Source organism: Columba livia, chromosome 4 (assembly GCF_036013475.1).
Source record: "Columba livia isolate bColLiv1 breed racing homer chromosome 4, bColLiv1.pat.W.v2, whole genome shotgun sequence".
Taxonomy (NCBI): Eukaryota; Metazoa; Chordata; class Aves; order Columbiformes; family Columbidae; genus Columba; species Columba livia.
In genome coordinates, this window is record NC_088605.1 from 78,414,057 (window position 1) to 78,429,784 (window position 15,728).

A 15,728-nucleotide genomic window follows, 5' to 3' on the forward strand; every position below is an offset into this window, starting at 1 on the left:
CTATGCAAATATTCATGGACATAGCCATCTGTGAAGGATAACTCTCATGAGCAAGGAACACACAGACGGTGTTTAAATCTATTTGTAGTGCCACAGCTACGGGGGAGATAAGTCTGAAATAACAATTAGCTATCATAAGAAAATAATCAGCTTTGTTAAACACTGCTTTTCTTCACCTCATGGAACTGCTGGAGTGTGGGGGCATATTGTATTATATTACATTACATTATACTATGCCATCTATTACTCAGGTGCCGGCCAGTGTAAAAGGACAGGACAGTCAGACTTTGGTCATCTCGCTGTTGCAGAAAGCTCTGGTCAGAGCAAATGGATCCTGTTTCAAGATTAGGTCATACTCCGAAACCTCTGTCTTTGAGCACAGCCAGAATGCCATTCACAGTCAGACATGTTTCCTCTCACAAAAAAAAGAGCAGGAAGACCACAACTCCGTGTGCTACTGCCAAAGCGGTCCCAGGCTGTATCGCATGGGAATTAAACAGATTGTTGTCCTGACCCAGAACTGGGGAAGGAGAAAGCTGAGGAACGGAGGGAAGGAAAAATCCACCTGCAAAAGTGTTCAGCCTGGTGGTTGCAGGAGACCACAGCTCAAGGGTTGTGAAGGGTGAGGACAGCGTGAGTGCAGAGGTACCTCCCAGCACAGGGAACAGTCTGTCTTGTCTCACTTCCTGCAGCCCTTTTGCCTCTCGGAATAGCCACAGATGTGCAGAAATGCTCATGGAAGGAACCCGGCTGCCGTTGCAGAAGGTGAGCACGTGCAGTGTTTGCTCAGGAACACCAGCCGTGCCAAGCAACTTTTCAGCGTGGAACGTACCTAAGGCAGATTAAATGATGGAATTCTCTACCTTGCCCAGAATGCCAAACTGCACCATCTTCACAGTACCTGGGTGACTCAACAGGAGCACACGTAGCAATGCTCTCAACAAAACACCTGCGGCTCTAATTCTATTCTAAGAACGTTGTTTCATATGGGTGCCAAAAATGGCCTGAATTATGCCCAATTACAGCTGGTACTTTATGGTCTTTGTGCTTCACAGTGCAGGTACTCTGACAACTTTTCAGATTATTAACTACTCAAACAGACAATTACACACAAAAATCAGAATCCCTAACATGTAAGGCTCTCATTTGTAACCTCCTGTACAAGGCAAGTCTCGTTTCAGGAAAAAAGCACATTTCCAAACTCAGAATTCCTGAACGTAGACTTGTAATTCCCATCTGGCCGTCCAAACAAACATGTCTTTTCAAAGACACGCAGCTGAAGATTTCAGGAGGTATGAGCTCTCCAGAGAAGCAGCGATATGAACGATGCGCTCTGTATCAGAGCTTGCTCTGGAAAAAGCCATCCCCGAGCAGCTGCGCTCGGCGCCCTCCAGCGGCAGGGCAGGGCAGCGCGGGGCAGCCGGCGCAGGGACACCAGACACGCTCCAGCTGCTGGTGGCAGCTCAGTCCGCAGGACCAGATCTACGCCAGTTCCAGGAAAAGAAAGACATGAAACATAGTTAGTGTAGACAACTGTTCCTCCACTCCGGAGCTCAACACAGCCTGCGTGCCTAGATGAGTCTTCTGTGCTGCTTTGGAACCTGAAAGTACCGGCCTCAAAGGAAGCCAGATGCTTCAGCTTTTTGGAAGAGGTGTGTGCCTTTAAAGATACCTTTGAAAATGCAAGCAAGAGCAAAAAAGTCTGTTCAGGAACTAGAATGCTTCCAGATCACTTTTGAAAAATGGAGAACAAATTGGAAGCAAGCGCTCAGGTACTGAGTTAGGTACTTTACTTGCCACCCTGCTGCGTTCAGGGGTACTGTCTCTCCGTTCTGATAAAACGTGACCTTGGGTTTGAGATCACCTTTGAGATACAGGAGAAGACTTTTCCTCACCTCCCTCCTTCCCCGCAGAGCAAACAAACGTTTGTACTGGTGTGCCCGAGGAGCACCTGGAGAGGGCAAGCAGGGGCAGCAGCACCTCCCCGTCTCCTCTGTCCTGAACGGTCGCCAACAGTCTCTCCCAAACAACCCCCTGGGCTGTGAACTTTTTCACTTTCCTGCCCTTATATTTTTCTGAGGGCCACAGCCTGAGCAAAGGAGTGCACACGGATAAACTAGAGCATGCAGTGGAATCAAACCGGTTTCGGGGGTGGGAGAAGCGAGGATGAAATAGCTGCTCTGCCCCGCTGATCCTTCCTCATCCACCCAACAGTGACATGCACCCCTCCCCTACCCAAAATCCTGTACCCAAGAGAAAAAAGGAACAGGGGCCCATAAAGACACAGCCTGGAAGGCCTGATGAACTTGAACAGTTGGCATCACCTTAAATACAGGCTGTACTGAACAACCAGGTGAGACGAAACAATGCATCAGGAAACAGCCGGCTACCGACCGCTCCTTTCTCCCCTTGCTCTGGGCCAGCGTTCCCCTCCTGCAGAGATGCTCACATTTTCTCTGGCGCAGCTGGAAGGCCCCTGAAACAGGTTTTCCCCACTGCAATACTCTCCTGCAAGGCCCTGGAATGCACTACTGCATAGAGCAGCTGCAGTAAGCGCGTGCTAAGGAAAGGCAAGTGGTAAAACCTACTGTTTGTACTGAAACCAGGGCAGAACTAAACCAGCAAAAAAGCTTGGGCTCAAGAGCCAGATCTGGATATAGAAAATTAACAGAACAGTGAAGTTTCACAGAAGCGCAGAAAAGATGCACGTTCCCTGTTCAGCAGACTTCAGTGTCCTGAGGGCAGGAGAAGCACGTAACAGCCACTCTCCACATACGCCTCCCAAGCCATCGGGTAGCATACTCAGCCTTGCAGCTCTTCGAACACAAGCTGCTGATTCATCTGGTGATATCCCACTCCGAATAACAAAAATGCCAGCTAATTCTAGGTAAAGTGATGATACTGCCTTGCCGTCTTAGAGTAAATACCGATGTGCCACGTGTACGTCAGACTTAGCAAGTCCCGTAGCTGGAAAGGAGGTGGTAAAGCTCGTTTCATTTTACACATGCACTGACCTCTGCGCCTGCACAGTTACTGCAGCACCAAAAAGAAGAATTTCAGAGAAAAAACTCCCAGCACACTTGTATACAGCTTGACATATAAAAGGAATATCTTGCCTCTAAGCAGGGCTGCTGAGGAACTACTTCCAGACACTAAACATTGCTGAGAATAAAAAAGAAAAATGCAACTTACCTTGCGGCCAGTTTCTAATGTGTGGATTTATTAAGATAAGCACAATAGAGGCTCTCCACTTTCAAAAGTTTTGTTTGCATTCAGTGCCCAAAGTGAGTAATCATCTCTGCATTGCTTGATTACAGACTCAGAAACCCTGCTCGGAATGTCACTAATGAAGTAAGCTGTTCCTGGGCACCTGCGGGACAGAACGTGTGCTGCTCTGCAGCAAGGGCAGAGCATCCACTCAGCTACTGCACCCTTGTTTTGAGCAACCTTAAGAATCCTCTGCCATGTGATGCTTAAGAAAGGCTACAGGTCTGAAATGGATTAGGATTACTGGGGGGATTAGGAATGAGAAATACGGTATGGTGGCCACTCTCATCTGGAGGTTCAGCCCTTACACGCTTCCAAGCTGCCTTTTGTGAAATGCAGACTTCTGGAGGAAAGAGAACTAAAGGTTTCACCCAGTCCCTGTGCTGGGCTGAACAAAGTCTTTGGAGTTTGTAGCTAGGGAATCTATACTGCAGAAACAAAAGGGTGGAAGGAGGATAATGTAATTAACTTAGTTCTATTTAATTACTCAACAATTCTAAGTCATGAATCTGACAGGCCTTGAGAAAACAGAAAAGCTCTTTTACTTCTCAGTCTCTAAAAGGGGAGACACGAAACAGATGAAATCTCAAATAGAGGGATGATCAGCAAGTTATTAAAATAACTATAAATGACCCTATTTAAAAAAAAACTACAAACAAACAAGATGCCACAAACCACCCAAACCCTCTGAAAACAATTAGTGCTACATTTTAGTGTTTCCAGCATTGTTAAGATGGTTTTATTGAAAGTATTGATAAAAAATGCAGAGAGAAAGAATTGTTCAATTTCAGTTTTTAGGAAAAAAAGGAGCTCAACACATTTCACAAGTTAAATCATCTGGTTTGTAAGACAATTCACCAGTTTCTTAGGTGTCTGCGTTTTCACATATCATTAAAACTAAGACCAGACAGCCATATACCCTGCTGCTTAGCACAGAAAGCGCACCACCACCACAGCCCAAGTAGGCATGAAGGTTTTCTTTTGTTGCTTATCAGGATACCTGAGTGTTTATAAACAGGTGGAATGCAATGATTTCTTTAAGAAAATAATTTTAAAGAAAAAAAAGCAAAATAAAATTAGACCTCTTCAAATCTAGTTTTCTTTCTTAAATCTCACCCCCCACACGTTTCAATACCCTGCTCAGTGGCTGGGCCCGAGCAAGTTCTGAACAGCTGGGCACACACCGACGGGACAGGAGCGGACAGTTGTTCCTGAGTGTTCGTGGCTACCCATATTCATACACTCCCTCCGGACCTGTTTGAACACACGGGAAGATGAACACAGCCCTGCCAGGGGTAATCAGCCTCACACCGCCCAGGGCAGGAGAGCACGCAGAATTACACCTGCAAGGACTCCTGCGTCTGTCCTCGTGGGCGGCTGTTGCGTAAAGAAAACCTGCTGGGATCAGGGGTCATTGCCTGCTCTGCGTAGTAAAGACACAACATTCTGAAACCTCGCAGACATCAGAACCTCTGTTATTTACACCTTTCTCCAGGAACTCTCCGTTTTTCAACTTTATGGGTTCTGGCAATCGCGCGCTCACACCGTTGAGCAAACTGGGTCAAGCCAAAGCTTACAGCGCATTATTCAGGCAGAAGTAGGGGATGCAGGTAAGTAGGTTATGACACTTACCAGACTCAGGGCAAGGAGATAAAGTGCCCACAGCTGCAGAAAGCGCTCTCTGGAACAGTTTGCATAACCGACACACAAATACTGCAAATGACATTGCACGTATCTGGAAACAGTGCTCTGACCAAACACTCGATCGGATCACTGTCTCCCCGGTACAACTCTCAGTGTCCAGTGAAGGCATCATCTGGGTTGACTCTTTAAACCCTTCTGTATTTCAGCTTCTGATGTCTGATGAATAAAATAACCAGTCTCCAGCTGTGCACACAGCTACTCCTTGAGCTGCAGTTCCTTACCAGACACCAAATAACCACTCATTTAACAGGCTGAAAATCTATGGCTATGTTCCACAACCTCTGCTGTTGCTAGATCAGTGCTTTTCATATCTCTAGGGGTCCTCTTTAAGACTACATGCATCATCATGAAATGGTTGTGTTTAAAATGTGTGGTGCAATGAGAAATACAGTCAGCGACACTGGAACCCTGGATTTCAAGAGAGCAAACTCAATGCTCCTTTCCCTGTCTCCTGGGAATCTGCCTTTGAGGGCTTAGGGCTCCATGAGTGCTGGTCAGTTTTTAATAACCCCCTTTCAGAAGTACAGGAGCTGACAATCCCGGTGGCTCCAGTCGAGACACAAGAGCAGAAGACCAGCCTGGCTGAACAGGAAACTCCTCTGACAGCTTAGGAGGAGAAAAGAAGCCGTGCAAGCCCTGGCAGTGAGGTCCGGCTTTGCAGGAAGATCACAGGGCCATGGCTTGCAGGAGCAGGTAGAAGACAAAGGCCAGCTGAAACTGATCAGTGTTGTGTCAGACAAGAGGGTTTTTAAGTACATTATTAGCAAGAGGAGATCTAAGGAAAACATTGGTGATGGTCACCTAATAGGGATCAAGAAAAAGCCAAGACATTCAATGTATTTTTTGCGTCAATCTTCACTAATACTTATAAGACCCTGGGCTGCACGGCCCCTGACTCAGAGGATCTCAAGCGTGGGAACAGCACCTTTCCACTGCGGACACCAGCATTGTGAGGGCGCAGCGGCAGCAGCTGCATCTTCACGAGTCCATGGGGCAGGTTGTCCGGCTGGGAGATGAGCAGGTACACAGTGCAGGGGGTGATGGGTGGAGTTCCGAGGGTTATAAGGAATGGGACCGTACCGAGGCTCAGTCCCAGGGCCACTTCTGTTCAGTGTTTCTATCAGTGACCCAGATGCAGCAGTCAAACACACCATTACCACATCTGTTGATAATACCAAACGGCAAGGTGCTATTGAGGGACAAGAGGCTTTGCAGAGGGATCTGGATACATTGGAGCACTGAGCAGTCATCAATGGCATGAAATGGGACAAGAACAGAAGCCAGACTGCGCACCTGGGACGGAGGAACGTCTCTGACAGGACACATGGGAGCAGCTCCGAGTTGCACCAGGGGAGGGGCAGACTGGGCATCAGGACACAGACCCACAAGCCACACAAAATTTATGACATTTATTTCTTAGTCAGCACATAAGTACATTGAAGTTGCACAACTCTTTCCAAAAGCAGTAGAAGCCATTTTATCCATCACTGTCAGCTAGAACATCGAGGTAATTACAGTAAAATCAAGCAAGCTTCTCCTACAGTTCATTAACTGTATCATCTGCAACACTTCAAAAACTAACAAGTTGTTATTTCTCAAATGGTTCACATAATTAATAAGCCAAAACCACTGTACTGCTTGTTAGAGTGATTTTTTAAAGCTCTTAAAGGTCTTGGAAAGCAACAGCTTTTCACCCATCTTGTCTGTTGAAATAAACAGATAAGAGACCACAGGTTTATATGGAATTAATAATGAAACAAATGCTTTAGAATCTCTAAAAGGAATTACTCTTGCTAAAATACAATGCTCAATGTAATTGCTACAAACATTAGAGTTTAAACTATTCACACTGAAATGCAGTTTCTTATGCTCCTGCTAAGGCCTTGCAACCAGAGTTGCTGGGGATAGAAATAACACCGCGTAATATCTTCCATCGAACATCAAGTTACCGCGTGATGCACCTTGTGAGTTCAAGGACATTGACTTTTTCTGCAAGTTTACAGGACAAAACCCTACAGCAAGTTCAGTCACCTGTCACAAGTTAAGCTGATCTTTCTCGGTGCCGAGAGCACCAACCCCTCCTGCTGGGATTCACTTCACTCCGGCGGCGCTTCCTGACACGGCCACCCAGAGACACGTGCAATGGCACTAAAATGGGACTGTACCAAAAATAGCTAAAACCTTTATACTGGGACCCTCTGCCTTCAGGTCACAAGAACACAGACCCCTTCCGCTCTCATCAGACACTTGTACTAAGATCATCTCCGAGGGTTTTGCAGAGGAAGTCAGTCATTAACTTGGTTTCTAAACCAAAGGAAGGTGTTTACCCAAGGTCTATATGCTGACCAAGGGGGAATCAGGAATTCAGACGGGGTCAGCTGGTGCCACCGCAGGGTTTGTCCCCCAGGGACTCGCTGCAGTTTTTATTTGTGCACAAGCAGCTACAATTACCAGCACGCTACTTACACCTCTTCACGTCACCGTTCTGATCCAGGTCTGGTACTTCTCTGGAAACGCAGCGCTCATGACCGTGGTATACACTGTGTTACTGGTAGGGAAACAAGAGAGGGAGTGACATTCCAAAGGCAGGAATATAACTTACACAACTAGCAAAGCAGCAGAACAGGTTTCAGCAGAAATGAACATTCTGCTGAGGTACAGAAGGATTAGAAAAAGCAGGAAAGACTGATAAAATGAAGGCTGCTGGCAAAAATCTTTAGTATTTTTTTCTACTTAATACATCAAACTGTATTTCTATAGCCATTTTATCACTGTATTAAAAAATTAGTATTGGTAGTCTTAGTTGTCACACAGACGTAATTTCCTTTCATAATTTCCTCACATGTATAGACAGAGGGGAATTCCTGGTACTAACTTCAAAGACGACAGTGCCAAGTTCTAATGTGAATGACTGATCCAGAGAATATATTGAGCTCCATATATAAGTAAAGAAAACAGGATGACCTGCAAGGATGCAGTCTGTGGAACAGGGGTACTCTGAAGTGAATCTCTTCTGAAAATCCAGGAGATGGTATCTAAAAGCTGTGTCCTTTTTACATACCAGGCTGAGCTACATCAGAAACTCCAGATAAAGCCATTTTCCAAGTTAACACAAATCCAGAAGTGAAAGGCATAAATGACTCAGTGGAAAGTACTGCTGCTCCTCTAAGCAGCCGTTGGTTTCTCTGGTACAAAGGCATTTCCCAGGGCCAGACCGAGCCTAACAGGGGAGCTCCTCAGGCAGGGCGGCGGGCTGAGGAGGACAGGGCGCCAGCGCTGCGCCGTGTGCGCAGGCAGGAACCAGGCTGGGAAACCACAGCATGCTGGACAAGGGCACCCTGAGGGAGCCTGCGGCTGCCCTGCACGCAGCCCGGCGGGGCCGGAGCCGCCGGCCCCTGCTCGGTCCAGCACCTACCTGTTCAGGACCGGCTCCACCGACAGCACCTGCACAGAGAGCGTGAACAGCGTCATTTCAGTAAACCAGGAGGGAATTAAAAGGCTACTTAGAAAAAGCAGTGGGATGAAATTACAAGAAGGAATAATGCAAAGTCAAGTATCACTCCTGCTTTATTTTAAACGGTCATTTTACAAAAAGTATTTCTAAAAAGCCCACTGAAATCCACAACATCTAAGTTTTCATAACTACCTGTGAGACATCACTCACATATAACACCATCTGCCTGCTGTGCTACTTAGAGTTGTGCCTCAAAGAACTGCACAGGATGGTGAGGGGTTCACCTCTGGCACTTTCAGCTGGGATTGGCAGACTGTAACAAAATGACAACACAGGGGCTTCAGAAACATTTTAACCAGCTTAGTCCTAAACTCCGGAGGTGTTCATCCACACACCTTTCACCACGCCTGCCTCGCACCGCTTTGAAATCCCTGAGGAAAACCCAGCTGCGCTTCTGCTTCAAATAAACAAAACATGAAGTCACTGGGCCACAAAGCAGAATTTAAAAGAAATACCTTAAAGAGCGTGTCAAAATTGATGTTCTGCTGTCCAGTAGCATTGAGAGCTTTGATGGCTGGCGTCCTGCAGTAAGACACAGTATTACTGAACACGCTTCACTGTTCCAGAGGCTACAAAGTAGCACTGTGTACAGTTTCTCACTCAATGCCACCACATGAAAACGCTTACTTCTGCCCAAAATAATCTTGAGTTGTGTGACAATCTAGTCTCGCATTGCTGAAATTCCTCTATTCCTGCAGCACGAGTACAGAACAGCACAGAACCTGCCAACAGCTTTCTGTGCCCTACACAGCCTCAAGAGTGCACCGTGTCCGCAGGCGCCTGCCTCGGGCCACCAAACACTTCCCGCCTCTCCAGTCCTTGAACTTTTACTAGGCTGTTCTTTATGGAGAAATTCTTGGTACATGCCCTGTCCTTGCAGTTACCACATTTTAAATCACTCAGCGCCATACAGTCTTTATTCTGGCAGATGTGAACATCGCTCCTTACCTCATCTGTTCCTGTTTCAGTAGCATTACAGAAACAGAACCAGCTGCCTGCTCAAGGAGCCAACATCTCACAGAACACAACACCCACGGGTCTAAGCTTTTTCATATTAAAATGTTATCTCACCACGGAGCTCCAAACTAAATTTACCTTCGGTCGTCAAAAGGAGGAGGGGTAGTCCAATGGTCATAGTTTGTCTCCACACGAAACCATCTATAAAGCAAACAAGAGGCAAATCAGCAGGTAATTAATTAAGGTCAAGAATCAGTATCTCTGTACTGCCATAAGGAAAAACCTCCTCAAAAGCCTTTTTTGTGTCTCTTGCAATGCCAAGGGATTCTGTGTGGACACAACTTGTACCATTAACTACTGGACACAAATAGAAAAGGATCAACTTCTGAACTGCTGCTGCCAGTGACAAAACTCCGGACTACAACAAAAGCAAGACCAGGCCTCTAAAGAAGCGATGAGAGCGAAGGCTGTGGGTCGTGGGTGTGCGTACAACACAGCCTGCAGCGCTGGCTTGGGAGTACTCGGAGCCAGCAGCCCAGCCAGCTGCTGCCAAACAATACTTACTGCCTGTAGTCAGTCCACGCAGCTTTTCACTGCAGGGCAGTTATTTAGGATCTGCTTCATATGATGCCACAAAATTCACAGGAACAATTATTTCCAAGCCTTCAACCCTTTACCACATGAGGTCTAAACTCTTTGGAATTACTGAATTGACTGGTGCAATATTTGGCAGATAGACAGGAAAAGCCCTTAAGTCTCATCACCACCAACAACAAATCCACAACAAACACCAACCCCACAACACAACTAAGCATTTCTTTGTACTTACGCTCCATATAAAGGATCAAGAGGCCAGAGGTCTGCTGGCCCTCTCCTGTTCCTCGTTATAACCATGCCCTCCTTGGGCGACACGCCTCCTACGATATAGTAAACTTCAGCGATGATGGGAACGGCAGCGAGCCGGAGGACGGCCGCCTGGAAGTCCTCTGCTCTGCTCAGGGTCTGTGCAAACAAGAGACCGCGGTCACACAGGGATCACGGAGCTCAGCCCAGCACTAAACCAGGCACTGAGACACCCTAAAGAAGAATAGGCCAAGCATTTTTGTGTAAAGCACTACTTGTAAATATTTCCCTGAAAACAGCTTTCCAAACTGACTAGTATGCAAACGTCACGTGAACACGACTAGTAACTGAACTCATTAATCCCAGCTTTGCAAATATTCAAAGAAAACAGTAAAGATATAATACATACACACAGATGTACATGTACACATGTGGTGGTGAAAAAAAAATCTGCCATTCAAAAGACTGTGCAGATTCAATCCTCAAAGTCTTTCACGTATCCCACTGTTGCCGGTGAAAGCAGAGGAAAGCAGGAAGAACCCACTGCACATCTTGGTCTCGCCGGTGGTTTTAAGAAGATTTAGGTAGCGGTGTGAATGAAGCAGGCATTGCTCACAGCGAGCCAGAACCAGGGCACTCATCTAGCGTCAGCTGACAGTTCTGCTGCCGCCCGTGCAGCCCCCGCTCAGGAGCAAGGCCACGAGCTACCCAAGTGCTTGGTTCCTGCACTGCGTTCAGTTAGTAAGGACGAATATGGAGAACACACAAACCAAATTTTTCAGGAAGTCTTTTCAGGGAAAGCCTTAGAGAACAATTATTTCTGTCAGTAACACTGCAGCCAGTATCACATCTCAAACTCAAAATATCCAATAAAGTCTCCAGTAGACATTCCAGTTCTGCCTGGAGTTGTACCTACAAACCACATCATTCACACTTACTAGAATTCAGGAATCTAAGCAGCAGCAGACCTGGTTTATTTGAGCGGTAACCTAACACAATATTCAGAGAATGCCCTACACAAAATACCAGTTAAACTCCTGCCGCTCACCACTGAGCTCTGCATTTTTAATATTGGTAACATAGAACAACGTGTAAAATAACCACTGGGTTGACTATTAAGCATCCAAGAGTGCAGCTGCCTCCATTTGTTAAATTACTCATCAGAGCTGCCTTAAATAGGCCCTAGGAAGGAAGCCCTTGCACAGCTCCTCAGAGGCTTCTGGCCTGGACTACAGATGGTGCCCCCGAAGGGCTGGAGCTGCCGCTCGTGCCAGCTGACAGTCTGGGGACAGTACCCTCTTACCAAACGCATTCACTCAGCATTCATTGAATTGTCTGTGAAACGCCAAGTCAGAACCTGGAACTTACCAGGAGTTTGTAAGTACAAATGACATCAGTGTGAAACGGGAGAAAAGTAGTAACTCTGTGCACTTACATCTCGGACAAGCCAGCTGACAGGGTAATTCCGATTGAGAAAAGCAGCTATTGCATTTTCCCACCATCTACCACCCTCTGGAGAGAAAAGAAAAGAAAATAAATGAAAAGAAAAAGAAAGTACATGTTACATATGCTCTATGAAACCTATCCTCCTGCCTCCATGCCGCTAGCTCTGCAACCTTTTGCTCTACTGCCTTACAAAAGAGCCGTGCAAAACTTCTTTAATTCTCTAACTGTACCACTATCTTAAAACCATCACATTTTGGCAGCTTAAACCAAATGGGCAAAGCACAGAGCACCTCAAAGTAATCAGAGCCTCTGTACCATCTTGAGCTGAACTCTGCTTAGAACACCAAATGCTGACACTGCTCCTTTTCTACTTTGTTACTTCACTGATATCTAATACATCAAAGATGCAAAATGATGCTTCTCCTCCCCTTGTCTCTCGAGCTGCCCTCTGGGGACTGGCATGTGTGCTTTCAGCCCGAGGCCAGAGAAAGCCATCGCATGTCATCCCATGCCCGGCCACCGTCACCGTGTTGTTCCCTCCGGGAGGATGCGGGAGAAGGGCCAGAGCAGGCAGCACTGAACTGCAGCGGGGTACCGGACGCCAAGGGTGGAAGGCACATCCATTTTACCTCGTTCGTCACCGGAGACTGTGAACTTGTGTGGACTTTGGCCAGTCCATAAGCCTACGTAACCAAGAAACGTGGTGCCTTGATACGCTATCTGAAACGGGAAATGTGCGGCGGCTCAGCATTCTGAACAGAACACTTCTTCAAACACAGGCAACGTTTTGACACTACATCCTGTACTGCTTCTCTTATATAAGTCGCTATAAACCACTTTGCCTTACAGTAAAATTTGCAAAACAAAGCATAAAAAGGACTCCAAGGACTAAAATTCACTGCATTTAATTTGTTAATGACCACCAACCGCTACAGAAGTTTCGCTCAGATTAGTGAGTAGTCAAGCAAGAAACAAACAGCAAATTCTCTGTTTGCAAAATGGACTGATGAATATTAAGAAAAGCCACACTAACAAGGCCTGCACTAGCATCTAGATCATCTTTGGAGATTTCATCTAAAACACACAAATGGGTTGCAAAAATTAACATGGTCTTAGATTCAGTCCCTCCAAAAGCTGATCTCTTTTCTATACTCTCTAGTATTTCTTTTAAAATATCATGACATATTGTCCTTTCAACAACTCCTTCCAAACAATGATCTTGGGATTCTCAATTATGCTGTTCTGTCTATTCCAGTTTATCACCACAAACTGGATGCCCAGAAAGCCCAGAGCCCCAGCGTTCGTCCCGCATTCCGTGGTGCTCCAATGACCAGTGACCTCGGGGTGCGAACAACATTCCTGCCCTGAGTCCCGCTGCCCGCGCAGCCAGAGCTCCTCCCGGAGCCGCCTCCGCCACCCGCCACACCTGCCCGCGCCTGGTGAACTGCACGTCAACCGTGACCTTCCTCAGTATATCCACAAAATCGTAGTCCAGGTTCCGCCCGTGGTAAATGTTTCCTTTGTCATCCTGAGCCACAATGCTAGTACAGAACCTTCAAAACCAAAAAGGACAAAGAACGAGTTAAGCAAGAGCTATGACAAGACTTTCCATATTGAAGTCTCGCTGAACTAGCTCAACAATTTGGAAGGAGTAGCTGAGTTTATTTTCTGCAAAGTGTTTTACTAACACAAGCATACAAATAAAGACGTCGAATTGTATCATTAACACTTCGGAACTTGAGATAGTCTCATCCTATACTTTTTGATAAAATTTACTTTCAAATTGGAAAAAAAAGGGCCCGAACGCTTTGACTGGAGCTCTGTGTAACTACACAACACTATCATATACTATATGACTCCATAAGGACAAACAGTTTAAACCAAGTCCTTTCAAACTGAAACATCAGTCGTTCAAGTGTCAGCCATTTCAATAACAGTCACCTCTTATCTAGAGCAGGAGGTGTGGAATTTACTTCTTTTCTAACACTTTCAGTTTAGTTTAAACAGGCTCAGTAAGTACATTGAATTTACTTTCTCCGCAGTTATGAGTGTGTCATTCCAGCGATAAATAACATTGTCTTTCAAAACCGTAGAGGTAAAACATTTTCCAGACAAGTCGTTTTTTCCTGGTTGGTGCTTTTGTGCCAGTTTTGTTAGAGCTGAGAAATTCAGAATGTCACGGGCGCTACCCGGGCTCAGAGCAGTACGTGTCCTCTGTGCAACAGGAGAGCTCGCATTTAAATGACTGTCTCATCGGGAAATAATCCTTGTTTCAAAAATCACTGAATAGCACAGATTGAGAAAAGTAATAATCAAACTGAGTGCAAGGGGCTGCATGCACCTTTTTATTAAAACCTATATGGGAAAATATTCTCAGCATGCTTACAGGCATCACCAAGTGGTTATTAGTCTCCTGCACACGCTTCTAGAGCAAAAGACAGCACAACCATGCATTTTTTCCACTGAGGTTTTGTTTGCTGCCGTCCATTTTCTGTTCTCTAAATCCCAAAGTTACATTATATAGGCACTACAAAAATTAATCCAGAGAATGGTTTGGAAGCAACTTTGTCTTAAATGAACAGTTCGATAAGTTACATTACAACTAATTCTTATTTCCTTTTTGATGAAATAGGACAATTTAAACTATAAAGTCCTTTATAATTATCTGAGAACACTAGTGAACTAAACTGTTCTGAACAGATAGCCCTTCCGTATTAGCAAAAGCTCTTGCCATGCTTTTGTACCTTTATATAAATGTACGTACACAAGTATTTCAGGTACGTGTTACCTTTATTAACAAACAAAAACCCCGCCCTACATTTCTCTTTCAGTTCAGGATACCGACAGGCTAACAAGAATAAAACCTCCCCGCTGAGCAGATGAACTGGTATCAGAACCGGCAGTGCGAATCACGTGCCATGTGTCTGCTTCTGCTTTTTGTGCCCTCTGCGCGCTGACCCGACACACATCTCTACCTCTGCCTGTACGTGTTCGGTGAGTACCCGACACTCACGCAGTGGACTCGTAGGCGAAGTTGAGCAGGACCCCATCTCCAAGGCTGATTCCCAGTTCTTTGCACATTCCCAGAATCTCCCCCGCAAAGGGCTGCGGCATAAACAACTCCAGTTCTGCTGCTATGGGCCGAATAACTTCGTGGACCCATTTTGGTACTCTTTCACTGCAAAACACTCGGGATTAGCTGAGAATGAGACAAAGCTGTTTGCAACACACACTTGGTCACCAGACATTGATGCAATCTGCCACTTGGCTGCCCAGCCCGTCCCAGCTGACCGTGATCACGGATTTGCAGCTTCTCTGCTATAAGACATCCCTGCATCTTACCCCTCACCCCACCGCACCGCCTTCTGCGCACCCCCGGCCTCACACTTAGCACCGGCTTCGTGCTTGACGGTTGTTACCGGCACTGCGGTCAGCCCGGACCATCCTCTGACACATTCCTAAGCGCGCACAAAGCGCAGCAGCAGCGGGTTCACACTCGTACAAGCCCGTGGGAGTTGCCGAGCTCCAAACGGCTCTGCAGTCCCGCTGTCCCCCCGCCCGCCCGCCCGCACTCACTCGATGACCCGCGCGACGGCGGCGCGCAGGAACGCCGGGTCGAAGCGCCGCAGCACCGGCAGCCAGCGCTGCTCCGCGGGGCTGTCCAGGCTCACGTTGCACAGCGGCGGCGCCGCGGGGGCAGGAGCGGGACCCGCAGCCGCCAGCGCCCCGCACAGCGGCAGCAGCAGCGCCAGCGGCCCCCGCAGCCCGCAGCGGGGCCCCCGCGGCCCTGCCCGCCCCATGGCGCCGAACGCGGCCGCCCCGGGGCAGCCGGGCCCTTCCCGCGGCAGGAGGAGGAAGGGGGCGGCGCCCCGGCCGGGACCGCCCCCAGGGGCGGGGCGTCGTGCCACCGCAGAACAGGGGCGGCCAGCACCGCAAACACGGTAGATAGCTTAAAACAAAGGTACAAGCTATACAGGGTTTCCTGTGCGCTTCTGTT

At 47.1% G+C, this 15,728-nt stretch overlaps 1 protein-coding gene across 2 annotated transcripts; it reads right to left on the reverse strand.

Moving 5' to 3' along the window:
- Window positions 1–6,365: 6,365 nt before the first annotated feature.
- On the reverse strand, window positions 6,366–15,588 carry NAAA (N-acylethanolamine acid amidase). Of its 2 annotated transcripts, none has more exons than XM_065062915.1 (11): window positions 15,308–15,588; window positions 14,745–14,909; window positions 13,158–13,284; window positions 12,361–12,451; window positions 11,721–11,797; window positions 10,272–10,444; window positions 9,581–9,643; window positions 8,941–9,007; window positions 8,387–8,415; window positions 7,438–7,519; window positions 6,366–6,674 (listed from the first exon to the last, which is right to left on the reverse strand). In XM_065062915.1, the coding sequence occupies exons 1-10, from the start codon at window positions 15,529–15,531 to the stop codon at window positions 7,444–7,446; spliced, it is 1,092 nt and encodes a 363-aa protein (XP_064918987.1). In that variant the 5' UTR covers window positions 15,532–15,588; the 3' UTR covers window positions 6,366–6,674; window positions 7,438–7,443. The 2 variants fall into 2 exon arrangements, with proteins under 2 accessions (XP_064918987.1, XP_064918988.1); XM_065062916.1 differs by having other exon boundaries at window positions 14,707–14,909; window positions 15,308–15,544.
- Window positions 15,589–15,728: the final 140 nt, after the last annotated feature.

Excerpts from the sequence above, each read along its gene's own strand:
- NAAA (XM_065062915.1), bottom strand. The coding sequence starts at position 15,531 with ATGGGGCGGGCAGGGCCGCGGGGGCCCCGCTGCGGGCTGCGGGGGCCG. Across the intron at positions 12,452-13,157 it reads AGTTCACCAGGCGCGGGCAG|ATAGCGTATCAAGGCACCAC; the intron begins GTGTGGCGGGTG and ends TTCCCGTTTCAG. Across the intron at positions 9,008-9,580 it reads CCTCCTTTTGACGACCGAAG|GACGCCAGCCATCAAAGCTC; the intron begins GTAAATTTAGTT and ends GTCTTACTGCAG.